Genomic DNA, 19,767 nt, shown 5'->3' with positions numbered 1-19,767 from the left:
TATGGTAAAAAAGAAATCGAATTTTGGGTGGTTAAAGTGTAAATTTTGTCTGTAAGGATAAATACAAAAAAGGAGAAAACTTCCAGAAAAAATATTGAGGAGCAAGCCCTGAGGGAGTCTGAGAGTGAACTCCTCTGAAACTTGAAAGCAGAGATCCCAATTCGCAAATACGCAGAACCCAAAATCCGTGTCTAAAAATGTCAACAGAGAGAGAAAGGCACGCTTCGCTGCCGTCAACATCGCCGGAGGACAACGCACTGTAAGTCTTCCTCCTCAATCTCCCTCTAATTCCCACACACTATTTGCCAATGCCATCGTTTTCCGCCGCCCGATTCCAAAAACCCCGCCGTTGATTGCGTCTCCACCTTTCAGGTTTCTGGATATCATGCACGAGGCTCCGCTGTTCGGCCACCGCAAGTCGAGAAGCCTCTTCGGAAGCGTTTTCTACTTGTTCATACTCGCCGGCTACGCTTCCGTGGCCGTTGCGGCTCCGTGGATATTCCAGGCCATAGAAGATTTGATTCCCCAATTGCTCTGCAGCTGCAACGTGCTTCTTCTGATAGTCACAGGTATTTGTGATTCTTTGATCTGGGCATTCTTCAAATTCAGAAAATTTTCCTGTTTTCGGATCAAAATTTAATCTTTAACTTTTTTCAGGCATTTTTCAGCAGTATCTGGTGTACCAGGTTCAGAAAATTCGATTGCAGGTAACCTTTTAGTTTACTTGGATCTCGTTTATCTAAGATGGGTGGAACCCACATTATGCACAGATGCAAATTTTCCAGTAGCTAATAAATCCTTTGAACTATAATTTTTGTTATGTTGGTGCAAAATTGCCACCAACACCACAACATTTCAGAATTGCATAGGTAGAGAGGGAGTGATTGAATGCTGAACTTAATAAAACGATACGGCTATGAAATCCAGATCTTGTATACTCTTGTCTTTTCGTTCTTGATTCGGTGAAATCATGTTGTTTCATAAGTGGCAACTTACGTGATTTTTGAACAATGAGATGCAAATTGTTTTGTAGGGTTATTATAGTTTCAGCCAGAAGTTGAAGCATATTGTTCGCCTACCTTTTGCAGCTACTTCATATGGTATGTGGATTTGTATTTGAGTTGTCTGTTTTTCTTCTTTTCGTTTGAAATATGGTGGCTTCCATTTTTTATCGTTGCAAAGACCACGCTTCTTTCCTATGAGTCTGCCGTTACAATTTCCCTCGAAAGTACTGTTATCATCATCATTATTATTATTATAATTCAGTTTCTGGTATCTTGATTAAATGTTAGGAACTGCTGCATTGTTACTTGTCATGGTCTGGAAACCTCACATCAGTTTCCTTACTCTCCCAGCAATATTGAGGTATAAGAATTACCACATTATGATGCCGATCATAATCAATTCCTCATTCAGGATCTGTAGCTGTTATCTCTTTTATAGTTTCTTTTCCCTTTTCCGCATACATAATCTGGACAACATTATTAAGTGACCAAAATATGGGCTAGCTCAACATGTTGTGTATAATTTTGGTTGGATAAGATTAATACGAAAACTAGTTTATGAATTGGCTTGTGACAGATCTTTTTTACTCATAAAATCTGCAGGAGTATTATGGTAATTGAAGCAATATGTGCCGCATCCTTTATGAGTGTCTATATTGGTGAGCTTAATCCTAAATCTTTTTCATATCTAGCACAAAATAGAGCTCTAACAGGCACACCTGCGTAAACATGAAATCTTAAAATTGTAGTAGTCTCGCATCTTTATTGATAATCTTGGTGTTTTCAGGTTATGTTCACCAGTATAACTCATTAAACTCCCAGCCTGATGTCTTAAAGTCATTATATTCTCCTCTTCAACCCTCGAGTTCTTTAGAAGGTTTGAGGTAATCATACAATTTTTTTTTTATGGTGATCTTGCTTCGTATTTTTATATACAGAAATGGAAGAGAGATCAATCACCAGAATATGTGTCAAGAACTTTAACAGTTTCTAACCTAAGATATGTCTCTTAAACGGCTATATTTCATCCATCCAAATGGAAGAACACTCATTATGTGTTGTGACAGGTATCATGATGCTGGTCGACTTTCTGATCAGCAAATGGCTCTGTTGCAATATCAGCGTGAAAACCTTCATTTTTTGAGTGAAGAGGTATTTCACCTTGACATTTGTGTGTACTATTGTACTTAATATATTACATGCCGCTCCTTGGGGTTTTCGACTAATGATTTTGGTACTGAAGTGCAGCATGGATAGTTAGGTGGTCCATGCTGCATATTAAATTTCTTCAAATCAACAATCTTATTTTATTCTATACAAGTGTTTATCACAGATCCTTCGGTTACAAGAATGCTTAAGTAAATACGAAGGGACTAATGATGGGAGCACACCTCAGGTAATTAGTTACTATTAGTTTCGTATTCTATAGAATATACAAAACTCTTTAAGTGATTCAAACGTGGGCATAAACTGCCAAAGTAATTTGAGCACTGAACTTGTTTCATTCTTTGTGGAATATGGAAATGGTCAGAACAATGCTTACCGATGTCTGTCTTTGCAGGTTGACCTTGCCCATCTGTTGGCAGCTCGTGATCAGGAATTACGGACGCTTTCCGCTGAGGTAATGCCTGGTTTGCTCTTGATTCTTTATGAAAACATGTTAGTGTTATGCAATTACCTCATTAATGTTGCTGATATCTTCTGAACGGACCCTTTCAATGTTTCATTTGCTGCCCTCTTCTACATCGCATAATTGACATTGGGAGGTGACTGAGAGATGTATTTACATTGCAGATGAATCAGTTGCAGTCTGAGCTCAGGCTGGCTCGGTCTTTGATAGCTGAGAGGGATTCCGAAATCCAGCAAGTCCGGACCACCAACAATCAGGTTTCCTACTGTATTGTTGTCACTATGATTTTTTTTTTTTTTTTTTTTTTTTTTTACTTTTTCTCGCCGACCCCACTTAGTAGGAAAAGGCTTTGTTGTTGTTTACTTTTTCTCGTTTCCTAACCACCGTAATTGTAATACTCGAACAGTACGTAGAGGAAAACGAAAGATTGAGAGCCATTTTAGGAGAATGGAGTACCCGAGCAGCAAAGGTATTATCGTCCTACCTTGACAATGTAGTTGGGGCATCCGTATTCTTCCCTGTGAGAATTTCTGCTGACAGATTTTGTAATTTATGAAATTAAAGCTTGAACGAGCACTGGAGGCGGAGCGGATCTCCAATCTTGAACTACAAAAGAAGATTCCGACGCTCAGAAGTCAATCACAATCGTCAGCTGAACCAAGCAAGTAGCTTTTGAGCCTCTGCTTCTTCACTGTTTATAGACAATGTCCATAGTTGTAATTCTCTTTGCTTTCGTTAACCCTAGTTTGGAAGAGGAAATCTAAGAGGAGAAATAAACATGAAGCATCGCACATGTACAGAACATTTGTGGAGAAAGAAGTCTATCGACACCGATTTCACGCAAAATTGAACGATATCTGAGACGGGCACGCAGAATTACTTTCGAGTATCACCACCACGCAACCATCATCTATAGCAAACCAGCAGGAAATGAGGAAGAAATTGATCATCCGTAATACAACACAGTAGGGAATAACTTATGGCTTGATGACCTAAAACTACAAGGGGCTAACATGAGTGGTTTCGTTCAAAAAGAGACAACCGAAAACATAGTTGTAAAAGTTGCGAGCTCTAACTAATTCCTGGTCTCCCACGATAGAGTTCATATCGTATTTGCATGCCCTTCCGCAGTCCGGACAATAGGTCACCTACAAAACAGTTCAAATTACATTATGTTCGCATAAGTGATATTTTTGTTAGCAGGAAAGTGTGGATTTCGGAAACTTTTGTACACTTGATACTAAAATCCAAGAATGTGTGTTTGCTTCCAATACAAACCTCCAGTAACTTTGGCTGGAAACAACTATCAAGCATGACATCCACCCCGTACATGGCCCTCGATGTTGGACTATGCATCTCTGGATGTACTTGCGCAGCTGCCTCAAAAACTGATCGTATCATCTTCGTCACCCGCGAATGAATATCCAACCAGTTAACTACATCAAACACAATAAAACACGTAAAAATTTAGTCGAGCATGCTTGGCGTGCTAAAAAGTTGAAAACCCTTTCTCTTGAGGGTGAAATCAAGAAAATGAAAACAAACTGGACGCTTCACACCTTTGTGCTCCTGTTCAAATTCGATCACAAATTCCGATGTGTTCTTGTGATTCAATGTCCCGCGGTAGTTCTGGAAGCCATATGAATGTGATTACGGAGTGTAGAAACATATATGTCTATCGAATAATTAAAAGAACCAAAGTAGGATCCTGATGCTATTGCATGGTGTTCGGAACATACCATCACAGTAAAGTGAGTCTCATATTCAAATAAACTGTGCTTGTCTAAAGAATATTGGTTGTTTGCCAATCTAACCTGAAATGGAGATTAAAATATTAGTTGAAAAAGAAATCTGGAAGACAAAGACCTGAAGAGATGTTCTTCACATCAACACCAGAGAAGGTATAAATATCACATTCATATAATTGGCAATGAGATAGAATCTACTCAACACAGACAGTGTGCATACCCAGAAAGTGTCCGCAAGAAAGATTTCCAGAGGGTTCATACTCCGAACTAAAACTAGGTAGCGGATATCAAACTTTCTCCCTTGGAACAAAGCAGGGTGCTCAATATACTTCTGACATATCTTTGGTCCAGTTTCCATGAGCCGGATAATAGCAGATATATTACTAGTGACAGTTGTATCTATAGTTCGTGCCATATTCCAAGGTTTTAAGATCCATAGATTGTTAAGTCCATCTCGCTTACGTACACAATAATCACCAATAAGTTGAGATAGATGTGTTTCAAGATTATAGGTAGGCTGCAGCCAGTCAGGAAATCCATGTGCCTGTTCATAGGAGAAAAAGATGGGAGGTAATTAACCTCATATAGGGGGGCAAAGAAAAAATCATAGTGCTTGACTTTTGGTAAACAATTTAATAAGCAAGCGGATGAAGTTGAAGGGAGAGGACTAAGATATGTTAACTGCTTGTGACAGACAGGCGGATTACGAAATTAGAACTAATATGAGAATTTGATTGCAATGTGAATTTGTTTTTACCTTTTGAATAGTCTCTGCCAAATGATGTTTCATCACAATACAAGCCTCAAAAGGGAATTGATTTACGTACTGATTTTCTGTTATTCCAGTAGCCTTCTTCATATCCTCATCTACCTGTGTACCCGTCCATATGATATCGGCATCCTTCAGATCAGTGGCTGTAAGCACCAACCAGAACACACACAGAGGGAGAAGGAGAGATCAGATCATGGCAACATAAATAAAATATTCAAAAAGGAAACTTAATCTCAAAGTTATGCAAATGGCAGTACATACTGATTACAAACTCAGGACGAGTCAAAAGTTCTTCTACTTGAGGTATATCAGTGTACACACGTAAAGCTGATGTTTCACTACGAAGCAGGCTTCTTGCCGGACAGGGCTCTGATGACTGTGAGGGTAAATTTTTTGATTTCAAGCTCATCCGGTGCTTTTCATACTCCTGCAAAGATTAGTGGGAATTCATATAATGATTTCAACAAACAATTTGAGAAAAATGGAGTATAGCAACAACCAAATCTTAATGTTTTAACAGGTAACCATACTCGAATGAAATAATTCTCTGGTGTATGAAACCAAGCTGTCAGTCTAGCAGAACGTTGTTTGTCTTCTCCAATACCAAAAAGATAATCACGTGTGCACTCATAACCTTTTTGAACATTTTGGATTGGCCATAATATAGTGAAGCTGAAATCAATACAAGCAACATTAATGTTAGTTACTGTGGTAGTTTCTCAAAACAAATTACATCAAAGGCAAAAATGTATCAGTACAAACTATCCGTATAACATTTCCATGGGCCTTTGTGAAGGACAAAAAGGATTACAGTCAACTAATTCATACTTCAAAGAACCCAGGTTTCTGCATCTACCTTTCAAATTTCCAATTTCGCCACTTAATCAACAAGAAAAAAATTTCCACAGTACATTATAAAGTGCATTCCGAGTTCATGTACAGAAGACAAGGAGAATTGGTAACAAAAGCAGAAAAGCAAATGAAAGGATAAAATTACAACCTCACAGCGGATGCTAGTGTCCCCTCTTGCATGAACAGAAAAGGAGCCACTCTGAAATTTGGCTCATCACTATGCCGCAAAGCTGAACCAAGCTCATCCATCACATACCTGCAAAGAACTCCAAAGCAAAGCATCATCAGTTAAATGTGACAATTGGTTATTATATGCAATTTATTTATTTTGTACGAAGATAGCGATCCCAATTACCGAGAAGATACAACAAACTACTGACGAACAGAACCAAAGTGCAGCAATATGCAGTGGTCCACTATAACTATGCTTTTCTACTTTAATAATCTACCGCTTTGTTCATTGATATATTCAAATGTATGAATCACAGTTTTCGTTGGGATTGAGAAGCATACCATACAGAGGTCTCATCTATCTTCTCCTCATCTGCAAGTCGATATGTCATTAAGTACAGCCACATTGCACTTATAACACGATCAGTAAGAGGCTCATCCGCAGACCACTCAGGAAGACGAGGTTGAAGTGCTGAGTCAACTACATCCTTTTCAGTTTCCAGTACTTTTGATGCATTAACACCATTCAGCACCGAAACATTAGGAAGAGATTCAAGAATTTGTACAGCGCTTTCTCCAAGAGGACCAGGAATATCCACCTATAAAATAAGTTTACATTCTAATTATCCTAAATTTTATAGTCAAAGAAGGAACCCCTGTGCTAGAAAAAATGATCCCTAAAAGTATTACCTCCAGAGACTGTAAGGAAGGAAAATTCCTGAGTAAGTGTAACAAGTCACCCGCTGAGGTCTCATCTAGTGGATTTCCATGAAGATTCAAGTATGAAAGACATGGAAGTTGAGCAGGTGAAAATGCCTGAAAAAAAAAGTACCCACATCGGTGAATGCAGCTAGATTGACTGATCCTCTAAGTATGTTTTTTGAATCTAAAAATTCTGCATTGTCCATTACTATTTACATGGCAAAAATAAAGTATCGATTTATTCACCAAAAACAGTAATGGGTAATGAAAAAAATGGGAGATATAGAAAATACCTGAAACTTATTGAATATGTTGTGAATACTTCTATTCGAAAGATCAAGATCAGTGACGTGATGCACCGCGTTGTCAGGCTGATCAATGCTGCCTGGATTTTCCTTGTCGTATACTCCTCCACAAAACCCCACTGCCCACTCACCAAAATTGGAGGTAAATCTTGAGTTATATATTTCAAGACTTGGCATTTCCCGCAGAAATTTATCCGCCAATTCATCGCCACTAAATTAAAAACAAAAACATCTCTCAGCAACGAATTGTTTAGTTAAATCAACAAAGTAACAACATTCTACATATTGAAAAATGTACATACCGATTTTGTACAACTGGATTATTGTCCAGCCACAAAGCTTTCAGATTTTTGAATTTCGTAACTTCCTGAACAACTACTTCCACACTCTCAAGCTTATTTCCACACAAAGACAATGCAAGCAAATCCTAAACATAAAAAATAAAACTTTAATATATAAAAAATATATTTTCCAAATAACACTAATTGGGTTTTGTAGGGTTTTAGAAATGAAATACTGGGAACTTGGCAGCTAAGTCCAAAGACGACAGCGTTTCATCGTCCATGTCAAGGTCTTCAAGCTCCAGCCACCTCACATTCCCTCTGGCTTCAGTGATTTCACTTTCCATCACCTCCAAAACGCTGCGTTTTCCATTGCTCTCCCGATTCTCCTCCGAATCGGAATTCAAATCGGTATCCACGCACATTATCGCCGCCATCCTCTCAGCCAATCCCGGAACTTCCATCAACTGCGAAACCAAACAAACCCCGAGAAAATTAACTCTTCCTTATTTGTCAAAATTTTCTTGGCAGCCAAACAGAGTGTAAAAAGTAAGTGCAGTTACAGTTACAGAACCTGTTTGTAAGCGTCGGAAAGGCGGAAAGTCCAGGCGTGGTCGACGAGAAAGACGTCGGAGTGTGCGGGCATGGAGTCGGAGGTCAAAACGAGGCGCCGCTGGTGGCCGTCTTCCGTCGGCTCGATTTGGAAGTGGGACCCGCCGTCGAAGCTCTCCGATAGAAGCTTCTGGAAGAGCTGGCGGTGGAGGGACTGCGGTAGTCCCGAGGCAGCCAGGAGCAGGCCGTGAACTTTGACGAAGTCCTCGTAGGTTTCGATTTTCGACATTGCGACTGTGGGATTGGATTGAGAGGGAAGAGGTTTCAGTGTCACTGCTGTGAAGTCTGTGACTGTTTCTCGCTGTTTATGGCGGCTGAGAGCGAGAAAGAAGAGGAACATTCTAGTTTCAGAAGATTTTAGATTGGCCTGGGCTTTCTGACTGGGCCACTGTTGGAGTTTTTGATTGGGCCATCTATTGGGCTATGTTGGTTGAGTCCAATATTGGGCCCACTTTTCTACACAAGAAAGGCTTGTTCTTGAAAAATTTACAAGGTGTATTTTTGTTCACCACTTTTAATGCTCGTTGCTCATCATCTTATTTATTACTGTTGAATAAGTTTAAATTTTGAGATTTGTGTCTATCAATTTAACGGTGATAAATAAAATGCTAAGCATCACCATCAGTTAAGGGTAGTGAGCAAAAATATTTCCAAATCTATGTAGGTTGTTCAAAACTTGGAAGTCAAGTCGGTGTGCCATCATCTCTTACGTCCTCTATATTCTCCACATTCAATGGAGACATGCATTGCACCTTTCCCCCTCCTATGCAAACATTCTTGTTCCAAAGGTTGAAGATTTCTCCCTTTGGTGGTGGATGGATCGATTACTTTAATGTTTTTAGTTTAACTTCATTTTTATTTTTTAGTGCATGTTGCTTTGCCAAAAGAATAAATAGTTGCACAGAATTTGGATCATTAACTTCAATTTTAGTCCAATGACCTACTTTTCTCATCCATGCAAAATCTAAATGTATACGAATTACTCGTGAACTATATTTATTCAGTAATTTTAGATATTTAACTTTTGTAATGGTTTTATTTAAGTGCGTTTGAATTGACTTATACTATTGAGAAATAATCTTTTCATTAACTTGTAATAATAATACAACCTGTATATATACAAGTATATGGAAAACCATCTAACAAACTTAACTTTCTATCCAATATCTAAGTAGGATCTTTATTACCTACATTTACATTTATACCCTCAATATCCCCCTTCAAACTGAACTGAGGTTGCCGAAGTGCAAGTTTGGACCGGAGAAACAGAAATCGGGATTTGGACAGAACCTTGGTACAAATATCAGCTACCTGATCCTGGGAACAAACAAAATGCAGAGAAAGTTCATTTGCCAAAACCTTTTCCCGGATGTAATGATAGTCCAATTCAACATGCTTAGTGCGAGCATGGAAAATAGGATTCTTGGCAAGAGAGATAGCCGATATATTGTCACACCACAGCCTTGGTACACAGGGTAGTGGAAGACCAATATCACTAAGAAGTTTGCATATCCAAGATAATTCGGCAGCAGTGTTAGCCAACGACCGATATTCAGCCTCTGTAGAGGACCGAGCCACGGTGGATTGCTTCTTAGCACTCCAACTAATGATAGAATTCCCCAGAAAAATGCAGAAACCACCAGTTGAACGGCGATCTATGGAGCAGCCTGCCCAATCAGCATCGGAATAAGCAATGATATAGGGTGGTGAAGAACTTTTAGAAAACCAAAGTCCACACTCAATGGAGCCCTTGAGATAACGCAGAATGCGTTTCACAGCTTGAAGATGAGACATACGAGGACAATGCATAAACTGGCAAACAAGATTCATTGCAAAAGAGAGATCGGGCCGAGTCCATGTGAGATACTGAAGAGCACCAACAAGAGATCGATATTCAGTAGGATCATCCAAGAGAGGAGAAGAGTGATCAAGATTGGATGTACTCAGGGGAGTGACACAGGGTTTGGCACCATCCATTTTGGCCTTGTGCAACAGGTCCAGGATGTATTTCGACTGAGAGATGAAAATACCCTGGGAAGAACGCTTGACTTCAATGCCAAGAAAATAATGTAAAGAACCAAGATCTTTGATTGGAAAGAGAACACTGAGTTGATCAATAACATGCTTGCAGGCTAAAGAAGAAGGGCCTGTGACAAGAATGTCATCAACGTAGACAAGGAGAAACACCAAGTGAGGATCCTTCTTAACAAACAATGAATGATCCGATTGTGAGCCAACGAATCCCAAGGAGAGTAAGGCACCATGGAGTTTATCATACCAAGCTCGAGGAGCTTGTTTGAGGCCATACAACGATTTATGAAGTCGGCAAACAGAGTCAGGTTGTGTAGAATCCTGAAATCCTGGAGGTTGTTGCATGAATACAGTTTCTGTAAGAGTACCATGCAGAAAAGCATTGCTGACATCAAGTTGGTTGAGAAACCAATCATATTGAGCAGCCAAAGTGAGTAAAAGCCGAATGGTGACAGGTTTGGCAACAGGACTGAAAGTCTCTGTGTAGTCTAGCCCTTCCTGTTGATGAAAGCCCTTTGCAACCAATCGGGCCTTATACCGATCTATAGAGCCATCAGGCTTGCGTTTGATACGAAATACCCACTTGCAACCTACTAAATTTTGAGAAGGAGAATAGGGAACCAAGGACCAGGTACCATTATTGAGAAGAGCATTGAACTCTTCTTGCATTGCCTGTCTCCAGTGGGAATATTTTGATGCCTGATGATAGGTGGTAGGAACAAAGTCAACACTAAGATGAGATGGCAGAGTATGTTTAGTGGCAAGCAAGGCTTTAGGTTTGAAGATGCCAGATTTGGAACGAGTTTGCATAGGATGAAGGTTGAGAGAAGAAGAGGGCAGTGGTAAAGAAGGGATATGTGGGTGTTGGGACGAAATATGTGCAGAAGAGGAATGTGGTAAGGAAGATGAATTTGGAGATATATGAAGATGTTGGGATGGAGATGTAGATGGGGAATGAGATGAATGTGGGAAAGGAGAGGTATGGGGTGATGATGACTGGGAAGTTGGAAAAGAATTGAATGTGAGATGAGATGGTATTGTATGTACTGGTGAGGAAGATATAGGCTGAGAGGATGCAGCGGGTAAAGGATTATGGAAAGGGAAATTGTGCTCATCAAAAATGACATGCCGGGATATATAGATTCGGTGAGATAAAGGATCCAGGCATTTATACCCTCTGTGATTTAAACTGTACCCCAAGAAAACACAATGTTTGCTCTTTGGTTCTAGCTTAGAGGTAGTGTAAGGCTTCAGCCAAGGAAAGCAACTACAACAAAAAACTTTGAGAGAAACATACTCTGGAGCTTTCTTGAATAAAGATTCCCATGGAGATACAGTATGAGCAGTAGGCATCCGGTTGATGAGATAAACTGCTGTAGAAAATGCATGATCCCAATATCGATGTGGAACTTTAGATACTGTCAATAGAGTACGGGCAGTTTCAACAAGATGCCGGTGCTTGCGCTCAGCACACCCATTCTGCTCAGGGGTGTGAGGACAGCTGAGTTGGTATGTAATACCATGGGCAAGTAAGAACTGTGAGAACTTGGAGCTTAAGAATTCTCCACCAGAATCCGAACGAATAGAGATAACTTTGACACCCAACTTATTTTCAATAAGAGACTTGAAGTGAATAAATGTAGAAAGAACATCAGATTTGAACTGCAAAGGATAAAGCCAAGAATACTTTGTATAGTCATCAACAATGATCACATAGTATCGAAAACCATGTACAGAGGAAATAGGAGCTGGTCCCCAGACATCCATGTGAAGAAGCTCTAAAGGCTTGCTTGTAGTACAAGAACTAGAAACAAAAGGAAGCTTAGAGCTTTTGCTTACAGCACAATCTGAACAGAAAATGTTATTCATAGTATGAGACATAGAAATACACGAAGTAGAGGCCAATTTATTTAAAATTTTGGTAGATGGATGGCCAAGTCTCTTGTGCCAAAGATCCTGAGAAGCCATTGTTGTAGCAGCAAACAAGTGTGGAGAACCAAGAGCAGGAGACGAAGGATGAAAAGGGTATAATCCATCACGAACTGGTCCACTAAAAAGCATCTTCCCCGAAGAAATATCCTTCACAGTAAAGTGAAAAGGATAAAGATGCATGGAACACCAGTTGTCAAGAAGAAATTGATTCGCAGATAATAAATTTTGCTTTAAATCAGGCACATGAAGAACATTTTTCAACTGAAAACAATGGTGATCAGTATTTAAAGAAGAAGAACCAGAGTGATGAATGGGCAAACCTTTGCCATCACCAATGTAGACCTGCTCAGGACCACGATAAGGCTCAGGATTTTGCAGATTTGTGTAGTTATTTGTCATGTGAGAACTGGCGCCAGAATCAACGAGCCAAGTATGAGCAGATGAAGTAGAATTAGTATGAGCAACCATAGCAGAGTGAGAAGAAGATCCAGTGTAGCTAGGATTCATGCGTTGGGGACAGTCAAAAGCTTCATGATCATATTGACGGCAGATTTGGCAAGGAGAACGTTTGCCAGAGAAAGACCGACCACCACGAGAAGAACGCTGATTATTCGACCGGTAATAGGTGCGTTGAGAGTTGCCTCTGAAATTGCCCCTGCCTTGGAAATTTCTAGGGTTTGAAGAACTGCCACGATTTTAAGAGTAATTAGAAGAACGACCTTGAGAGAAAGGCTGTGAAGAATAAACCGGAGCAGTGAAAGCCTGAGGAGCCATAGGTGGTGTGGGAAGAATACCCGTAGAAGAATTAAACGCCTGGAAATGAGCAGTGAGAGGCGATTTCTTGCGATTATTCAACTGAATTTCTTTACTCAGAAGAAGACCATGCAGTTCATCAATGGTAGTCGATCCGATACGAAATTGAACAGCATCAACAAAGGAATCATACTCCGATGGTAGGCCATGAAGTGTGACATAAATGAGCTCGGAATCGGCCACCGGAGCACCAGCACTGGCAAGAGCATCTGCGATTTCCTCAATTTGTTGGAGAAATTGAGCAGCAGTAGATTCACCTTTTGTAATTGTGCGTAGACGCGATCGAAGATCATGAATGTGAGATTGAGAAGCAGCACCCAACCGTGACTCCAATTTTGCCCAAAGTTCGCGAGAAGAATTAACTCCAACAGTGTAAGGAATTAGGGTTTCAGACAATGTGGAATTGAGCCAGATGAGAATGTTTTGATCATTTTCATACCAAGAAACATAATCAGGATTGATGAGAGACGTGCGATTGCCAGAGTCATCCAATAGCATTTGAGACGACGGAGGCGTTGAGCCATCAACGATGCCGGTGAGATTGTAGCGGCGAAAAATTGGAGCAAACAAAGCACTCCAGGTAAGGTAATTGGTAGTGGTAAGCTTAATTGGTACCATAGATCCAATATTTTGAATTGTGATGGAGGAGGTCACCAGAGGAGAGACCGTGACAGAGGACGGAGGTTGATGACCATGAGTAGTAGAGTCAGACAAAGAAGCAGGAACCGCCATTGATGCACAGAGTTAGGGTTTGGGAGATCAAGACGGCGATCGCAAGTAGAAGAAAGGAAGAAGAAAGGTCACAAGGCGGTGAAGCGTGTTTGGATCAGGTCGTAAGACAGAAGGCGGTTGATACCATATTGAGAAATAATCTTTTCATTAACTTGTAGTAATAATACAACCTGTATATATACAAGTATATGGAAAACCATCTAACAAACTTAACTTTCTATCCAATATCTAAGTAGGATCTTTATTACCTACATTTACATTTATACCCTCAATATATACGTGTCTGTTTCGCTCTGAATATTGTCCTCTTATGTATGATAATTAGTATTCATGAATTACAATTTACTTACAATTTTGTACGTGATAACTAATGGATTTTTGCATGTCACTAAAGTACATATAGGTTCTAGATTCACACATGATTGTCATCAAAGTTTCCTTCGATAAATAAAGCAACTTATGGAGCATGTGTGCACAACTACTCTGATATTTACATATGATTATGTTATTAACATGAAACTTCACAATGACAATATATGTAAATTTTTTATGTTAGAGAGAGATATTTGTTGTCACTTAAAAATGATATTGCGGTGGGTCCACCGATAAGAGAAAATTTGAAAAGAAATGTAGATATTAAGGGAAACCATGTTCTAGTGAAACCAGCAAACAAGCATACAAATCAACCAATGTGCTAAAATGTTGGGGTTTTCTAAAGATTAATCGTGATCATAAAAAAATCACTGTGGAAGCCACCATTCCACGCATCCGATTCACACACAAAATGTCAACCAAATTTCCTTGTACATCCTCGGAACCCTACAAAGCATACCATGAGTTCACCACACCCAAAATCACAAAGAGATTTTTCAGTGTAACCGTCACACGGAATACTACATCATATGTTGTTATATAAATGATGTAATATGTGTGTTAAAAAGTTAACAACTTAAAAATAAAACTTTCCACAATTTACATAAAAACACGTACTGTACCACTTATGTTCCCGTCACAATAAAAAATTCTTCAAAATCACCCCAACCACCCAAATATATATATATATATATATTTTTTTTTTTTTTAAATGTATTAAAAAAGTGGATAATTAAGTATGAAACCAGATAACTTAGTTTTCTGTTCCACACGCCATATTTCCATATTCCCATATTTTGTTTCATGTCAGGATAAGGTTCGCCCTCACTCATTTATTCTCTTTTTTACTTCTTGGTTATCTATTTACTCAAACAATAGCATATTGGCATAAATACTTTTTCAATATAAACATTCATGAATTCAGCTGATTTTGTCACGTCAGTACACATTCAAGGTCAGAAAATTCACATTCATTTTAATTTTTTTTTAATCATCATCATATAATCAATCAACATTAGAATCAATTTATAACATGTCATGTTAAGTACGAATCTGAATTTTATCTTCGACCATTAGATCACCTCTTGTATAATTACTATGACTCATTTTAGTGTTAATATTTTAATCCCTCTTGGTATGTAAGAAAATATCGCCATCCCATGTGCTGATCGCCGGCTATTAATATCCCATCTCAGACGTTTGCCCTCTCTCTGTTTTCCTTCTATCCAAAATTAGCACTCTTTTCTTCTATCCAAAATCTCTCAACCTTGAACCAGGAACCAGCCCACATCATGTCAATCGCTCTACAGAGAAACGGCGGTGGCGGCAATAATATGAACCAACGGCCGAGGTTCATCCATGGGACGCCTTGCATCCCCATCTACAACTCGTCCGAAGGGTTTGCTCAAGATCGTCGTCTTGACCAGGAGGACTCTTGTAGCAGCTCGTCGTCTTCAGTTGGAATGAACAGCGACTCGTCTGATGGGTCGTCGGAGGGGGAGGAATCCGGTGAGACTGAGGTGCAGAGCTCGTTTAAAGGACCGTTGGACACCATGGACCAGCTCGAGGAGGTTTTGCCGGTCAAGTATGTTACTTGGTAGTTAGTACCTTTTACTTTATTGGTTTTGAACTTCTGATTTGAATGATCTGGATTTTGATTGGTTGGTGTTGTAGTTTTAGTGAATTAGAAAGTTGGGTTTTGATTTAATTTGGATTTTGATTTTGATTGGTTGGTTTTGTGGTTTTACTGAATTAGCAAGTTGGGTTTTTGATATAATCTGGATTAAGACTGGTTGGTGTTATAGTTTAATTGAATTAGCAAGTTGGGTTTTGGTAATTTTAGATAAAGTTTGATGCTTTGATTGTTTTTTGGCATATTATTGCTTTTTGATGAAAAAAAAATTAGAGCTTGAAAGTTATTAGCATGTGGGTTTGTTAATGATTCAGTAATTTTCAGAATCCTCAAAAGATGCAAACTAAACAAGAAAGAACGGAAAGAAGCAATTATGACTGAACGGCGATAAAATGAACGATTCTGATTATGACATGATTAGGATTTGTTAATCACAACTGGGTGGATTCCCAAATATTGTTCTAAGAAATTAAGGTTAAAGGCTCACTCATTTCTCAAAAATTTGGATTTGTTTGTATGCTTGTTTGGTTTCGTGAAACTAGAGGAAACGAGAAGAATATTAAATGTTTGAGCGTTGTGGATGCTTTTCTTGTTTGAGTATTGAAAAGGGAAGTCAGTCAAGATATGTTGTTGGCTATGTTTAATTTTCATACGGATTTTTGTTTGTTCTTGTTTGTTGTCACTTCATTGTTTTCTTCCTTTTGGTCTTTACGATCCTCTGGTGATGAAACATGTTTGAAATTTATTTTTCTACCTTATCTGGTCTTCTGAGCAACCAGCAGAGCATTTAGAAAAACTTTGAGGGTGTCGTGGTATGGCGGCAATGCAATCACTGTATAGTTATACCCTTTTGGCCATGTAAGCTGATAAGCTTGTAGTTATCTTTTTTACTTTTGTTGAAGTTTATTGACACACAAGCCTGAATTGATGTTCAATCTTTAATAAAAAGGAAAACTAATGAAAATGGCTTTATTCCCACATTACGGATCGCGACTTTCGGCGGTCCCTCGGTCTATGATCTTCTTTTTTCATTTTTTTCTTATGAGGTCGTGTACAAAAACCTTAACCGCACAAGCCTGGGGCTGGGCCTACCTCCATCCCTAGAGGAGCCGTGAGGTGGAAGCTCCACGTACGGTTTTGAAGCCGAGCCTTTCCAGCAATGATAAGGACAAAATAAAGGGTAAAGTGAATGGTACCAGGATTGACTTTCTAGTGTAAAAATGTGGTTTTTCGTTAAAGTGAACTTTACCGGGAGCTTTTCGTTAAAGTTCCCTTAATAAAAGAGGAAAATTGAGTTCTTGACTCTTAGGAACTTGATAAGTTCAAGTTTCAAACTTCTCTAATGGTTTAAAATGTCTTAACGGTTGAACGAATTAGGCTGAAACAAACAGGAGAGTGGGATCAATTGACATAAATATGTCTTAGTGGTTAAAAGTATTGCTCATAAGTCAAAACGCCTTGAAAGGGAGGCACTTCACACTCCTTCCAAGGCTTCCATGCCTTGTGCAAGTTTTTGTGGCTTCGTTGTTTTGCTTCACACGAGAATAAAATTTTGTTTGTGTGGCAATATTTTACCATTATGGTAGGATTAGATGAATCTTGAAGATCATTAAGTACAATCAACAAGCTCAAGGACTTTAATTACATATATTATCTTATTTTTTTCATGCATTTTGATTTGCGATATATTTATAATGTCTTCTTTCTTATTTCAGGAGAGGTATATCCAAGTTTTATAGTGGTAAATCAAAGTCCTTCACAAGCCTAGCAGATGTCTCGTCTGTTTCTTCTGTCAAGGAACTTGCAAAGCCAAAAAATCGTTATACCAAGAAGCGCAAGAATTTATTAGCCCAGAATTATTTTCAGGATAAAAACTGCAATGACTCTATGACGAATAATGGTGTTGTGATATCAAAGAGGCCAGCTGCTAACCCTAGTCGAGGATCGTTTATTATTGGGGAGACTTGGAGCAGCTCTCCTAGCTATAGCAACGGGGAGGGATCCAACTCCATTTCACCATCACCTTCTTCCTGTCTTCCACCTCTGCCTCCACACGGTAGACAATCACCTGATAATGATCCATCACCACCTCTTCCACGACGGAGTTCTCCTTGGCGATCATTCTCTCTTTCTGATCTGCAGTGCATTGCTGCAGCAACACCGGACATAACTGGCGTGTGAGTTTGAAGCGGGGACGACAACAATCTACATTGACATTTTAGCTTTCCATCCCTTTTGCACGATTCTGGAAGAATGTTGGTTGTGTTTAAGTTTGGTCTCATGGGGTTTTCCACTGTGGTTGGGCATCTTGAAGATCGAATCAGATTTAAAGTATTCGCTACGTATAGGATTTAGTTGTTAAGTGATGGCAATAATGTGTCATTTTGTATCATACAAGCATCAATTTTATGTTTCTGTTTCCGAATTTGGGAATGTTTTCCATCTTTTATAGACAAACAAATTTATTGACAAAGTTGGGTTTTCTTTTCCTTACATCCAATTTAGTTGTTCAATTCAATGCTCGTCCTGGGAAAGGCTTACGGTTGATACTTAGGCACCCAGAGACTGAGAAAGGTTGCCAAAAGTGGTGAAAGCTCGAAATGCTTGAAGAACGAAATAATTTTCAGAGATGGTATTGGTTCTTGGAAATAATCATCCTAGTGATGAAATGCTCGAGAAACGACGTAGATTTTGAGAGATGTTATTGACATTCCAAAATATCGTGGGGTAACAATTCACTAATGTTCTTGAAAGGAAAGGTCGTTTTTGTAGATGCACTGAGCGGTTCTATTCATAATACAGTGAGACTTTGGAAAGGTGATGGCGCTTTGAATGTGTATTTCTCTCTCTAAACTGATATAGTGATATAGTGATATAGTGATATAGTGATATAGTCAAATAGTGTGCTTTTAAACTGTTTATAGATCAAAGGTTAGGAAAATGAAGGGGAAAAAATGATCGCAGCTTCCGAGTTCTGTTGACATAAGATAAACAAGAGTAATAAAATTGATCTCATCCCTTGCGAATAACTTCACCGTATATATTTCATCATCGCGTACCATTTATTTCAAAAAATTTATTTTGATGATCATTTCTACAAAGAAAATATCATTCAACTCCGGAATCATTTTATCATCCAAACATATATATACAATCATAAACTGAACGGTTCCAATCATAAAATTTATACGGTCAGAGTATGATATTTGCAAGGAGTGCATTTCTCAAGGATAATAAACACGAACCCCCCTCATTACCGTACATGCGACTCGCACCGTATACGGCTCCCACAAAAACTCCTAAATCCATCTCGAACCTTAGATACGGATGGAAGTATTATTCATAAAAATTTGTCAAAATGGCTACATAACAATATAACATAATGAAAACAGTACATTTTAATTTCTCTTATTGAGTTACAGGACATCAAAATGGAAAGTAATAAAAGGAAAGCAAACTTGAACCAATTTAAAAATAGAAAAGAATCCTAATCTCTATCCTATTAGTAAACAACACTTGTAGACGACTACATTACGAAAAGGCCATATCTCGCCAAGACTTAATTTCTCCAACTGAGTAACAAAAGCCTAATCCTAAAACAAAACACTGAACCCCCTTGTCCTACTAGGACACAATGCCCCAATATAAAAACAAATCAAACTACTTTTCCAACACACTTCAAAAATTTCTAGTACTGACACCGGATAATGGAGATCAAAGAGAAATCACAAATAAACGCTTAAAGATAAACAACTCGTCACTCTAAAGAATTCACCAAAGAAATAAGAGTTAGGAAGAAAACACTCTTCACTAAAGCAAATGTAAAAGTAATTATCAAATTCTGAATAATCAATTTCCGCACATGAGTAAGATTTTTAAATAGTCTAGGCATGGGACAACCTTCCATGAATGGTTTACCCTTATTAATGGTGATACATAACCATGACTTAAAACTATGCGTGAACTTATTTAATACAAATCATGAATTTAAATGAAAACATTGAACAAACTTTTAATTAAAGATAATAAATGCACCATCTAATAATTAGACGAGTCCAGATTCGGTATCATATGCCGAATAGAGATCAAGCACTTTTTGGTTCGTTGTTCTTTATGGAATACTGGGTTTGTTTCGACTTTCAACTTCCACATAGAGAAAGAACGTTGTATCGTGGAG

The 19,767-nt window shown here is 38.7% G+C and overlaps 3 protein-coding genes across 4 annotated transcripts; 2 read left to right on the top strand and 1 right to left on the bottom strand.

Annotated features, from left to right (window-relative positions):
• The first annotated feature begins 74 nt into the window (after positions 1 to 74).
• LOC103400935 (protein FIP1) lies at positions 75 to 3,911 on the top strand. Of its 2 annotated transcripts, none has more exons than XM_008339628.4 (14): positions 75 to 259; positions 373 to 569; positions 658 to 707; positions 1,034 to 1,100; positions 1,293 to 1,365; positions 1,608 to 1,663; positions 1,792 to 1,888; positions 2,072 to 2,156; positions 2,326 to 2,400; positions 2,566 to 2,625; positions 2,799 to 2,891; positions 3,041 to 3,103; positions 3,199 to 3,295; positions 3,380 to 3,911. In XM_008339628.4, the coding sequence occupies exons 1-14, from the start codon at positions 198 to 200 to the stop codon at positions 3,493 to 3,495; spliced, it is 1,191 nt and encodes a 396-aa protein (XP_008337850.2). In that variant the 5' UTR covers positions 75 to 197; the 3' UTR covers positions 3,496 to 3,911. The 2 variants fall into 2 exon arrangements, with proteins under 2 accessions (XP_008337850.2, XP_008337851.2); XM_008339629.4 differs by having other exon boundaries at positions 76 to 259; positions 2,338 to 2,400.
• On the bottom strand, positions 3,511 to 8,404 carry LOC103400934 (uncharacterized). Its single transcript, XM_008339627.4, has 15 exons — positions 8,040 to 8,404; positions 7,702 to 7,932; positions 7,487 to 7,611; positions 7,173 to 7,395; positions 6,868 to 6,993; positions 6,520 to 6,776; positions 6,155 to 6,262; positions 5,685 to 5,826; positions 5,416 to 5,581; positions 5,140 to 5,297; positions 4,603 to 4,926; positions 4,374 to 4,448; positions 4,194 to 4,263; positions 3,913 to 4,070; positions 3,511 to 3,782 (listed from the first exon to the last, which is right to left on the bottom strand). Exons 1-15 carry the CDS (start codon positions 8,304 to 8,306, stop codon positions 3,633 to 3,635), a joined length of 2,580 nt encoding a protein of 859 aa, XP_008337849.1. The 5' UTR covers positions 8,307 to 8,404; the 3' UTR covers positions 3,511 to 3,632.
• A 6,311-nt stretch (positions 8,405 to 14,715) lies between these two features.
• LOC103400932 (protein OXIDATIVE STRESS 3 LIKE 2-like) lies at positions 14,716 to 18,063 on the top strand. Its single transcript, XM_008339625.4, has 2 exons — positions 14,716 to 15,542; positions 17,306 to 18,063. The coding sequence occupies exons 1-2, from the start codon at positions 15,250 to 15,252 to the stop codon at positions 17,769 to 17,771; spliced, it is 759 nt and encodes a 252-aa protein (XP_008337847.1). The 5' UTR covers positions 14,716 to 15,249; the 3' UTR covers positions 17,772 to 18,063.
• The last annotated feature ends 1,704 nt before the right edge of the window (positions 18,064 to 19,767 follow it).

Source organism: Malus domestica, chromosome 15 (assembly GCF_042453785.1).
Source record: "Malus domestica chromosome 15, GDT2T_hap1".
Lineage (NCBI taxonomy): Eukaryota > Viridiplantae > Streptophyta > Magnoliopsida > Rosales > Rosaceae > Malus > Malus domestica.
The sequence above is the reverse complement of the archived record's forward strand: the minus strand, read 5'-3'. Positions and strand labels throughout refer to the sequence as shown.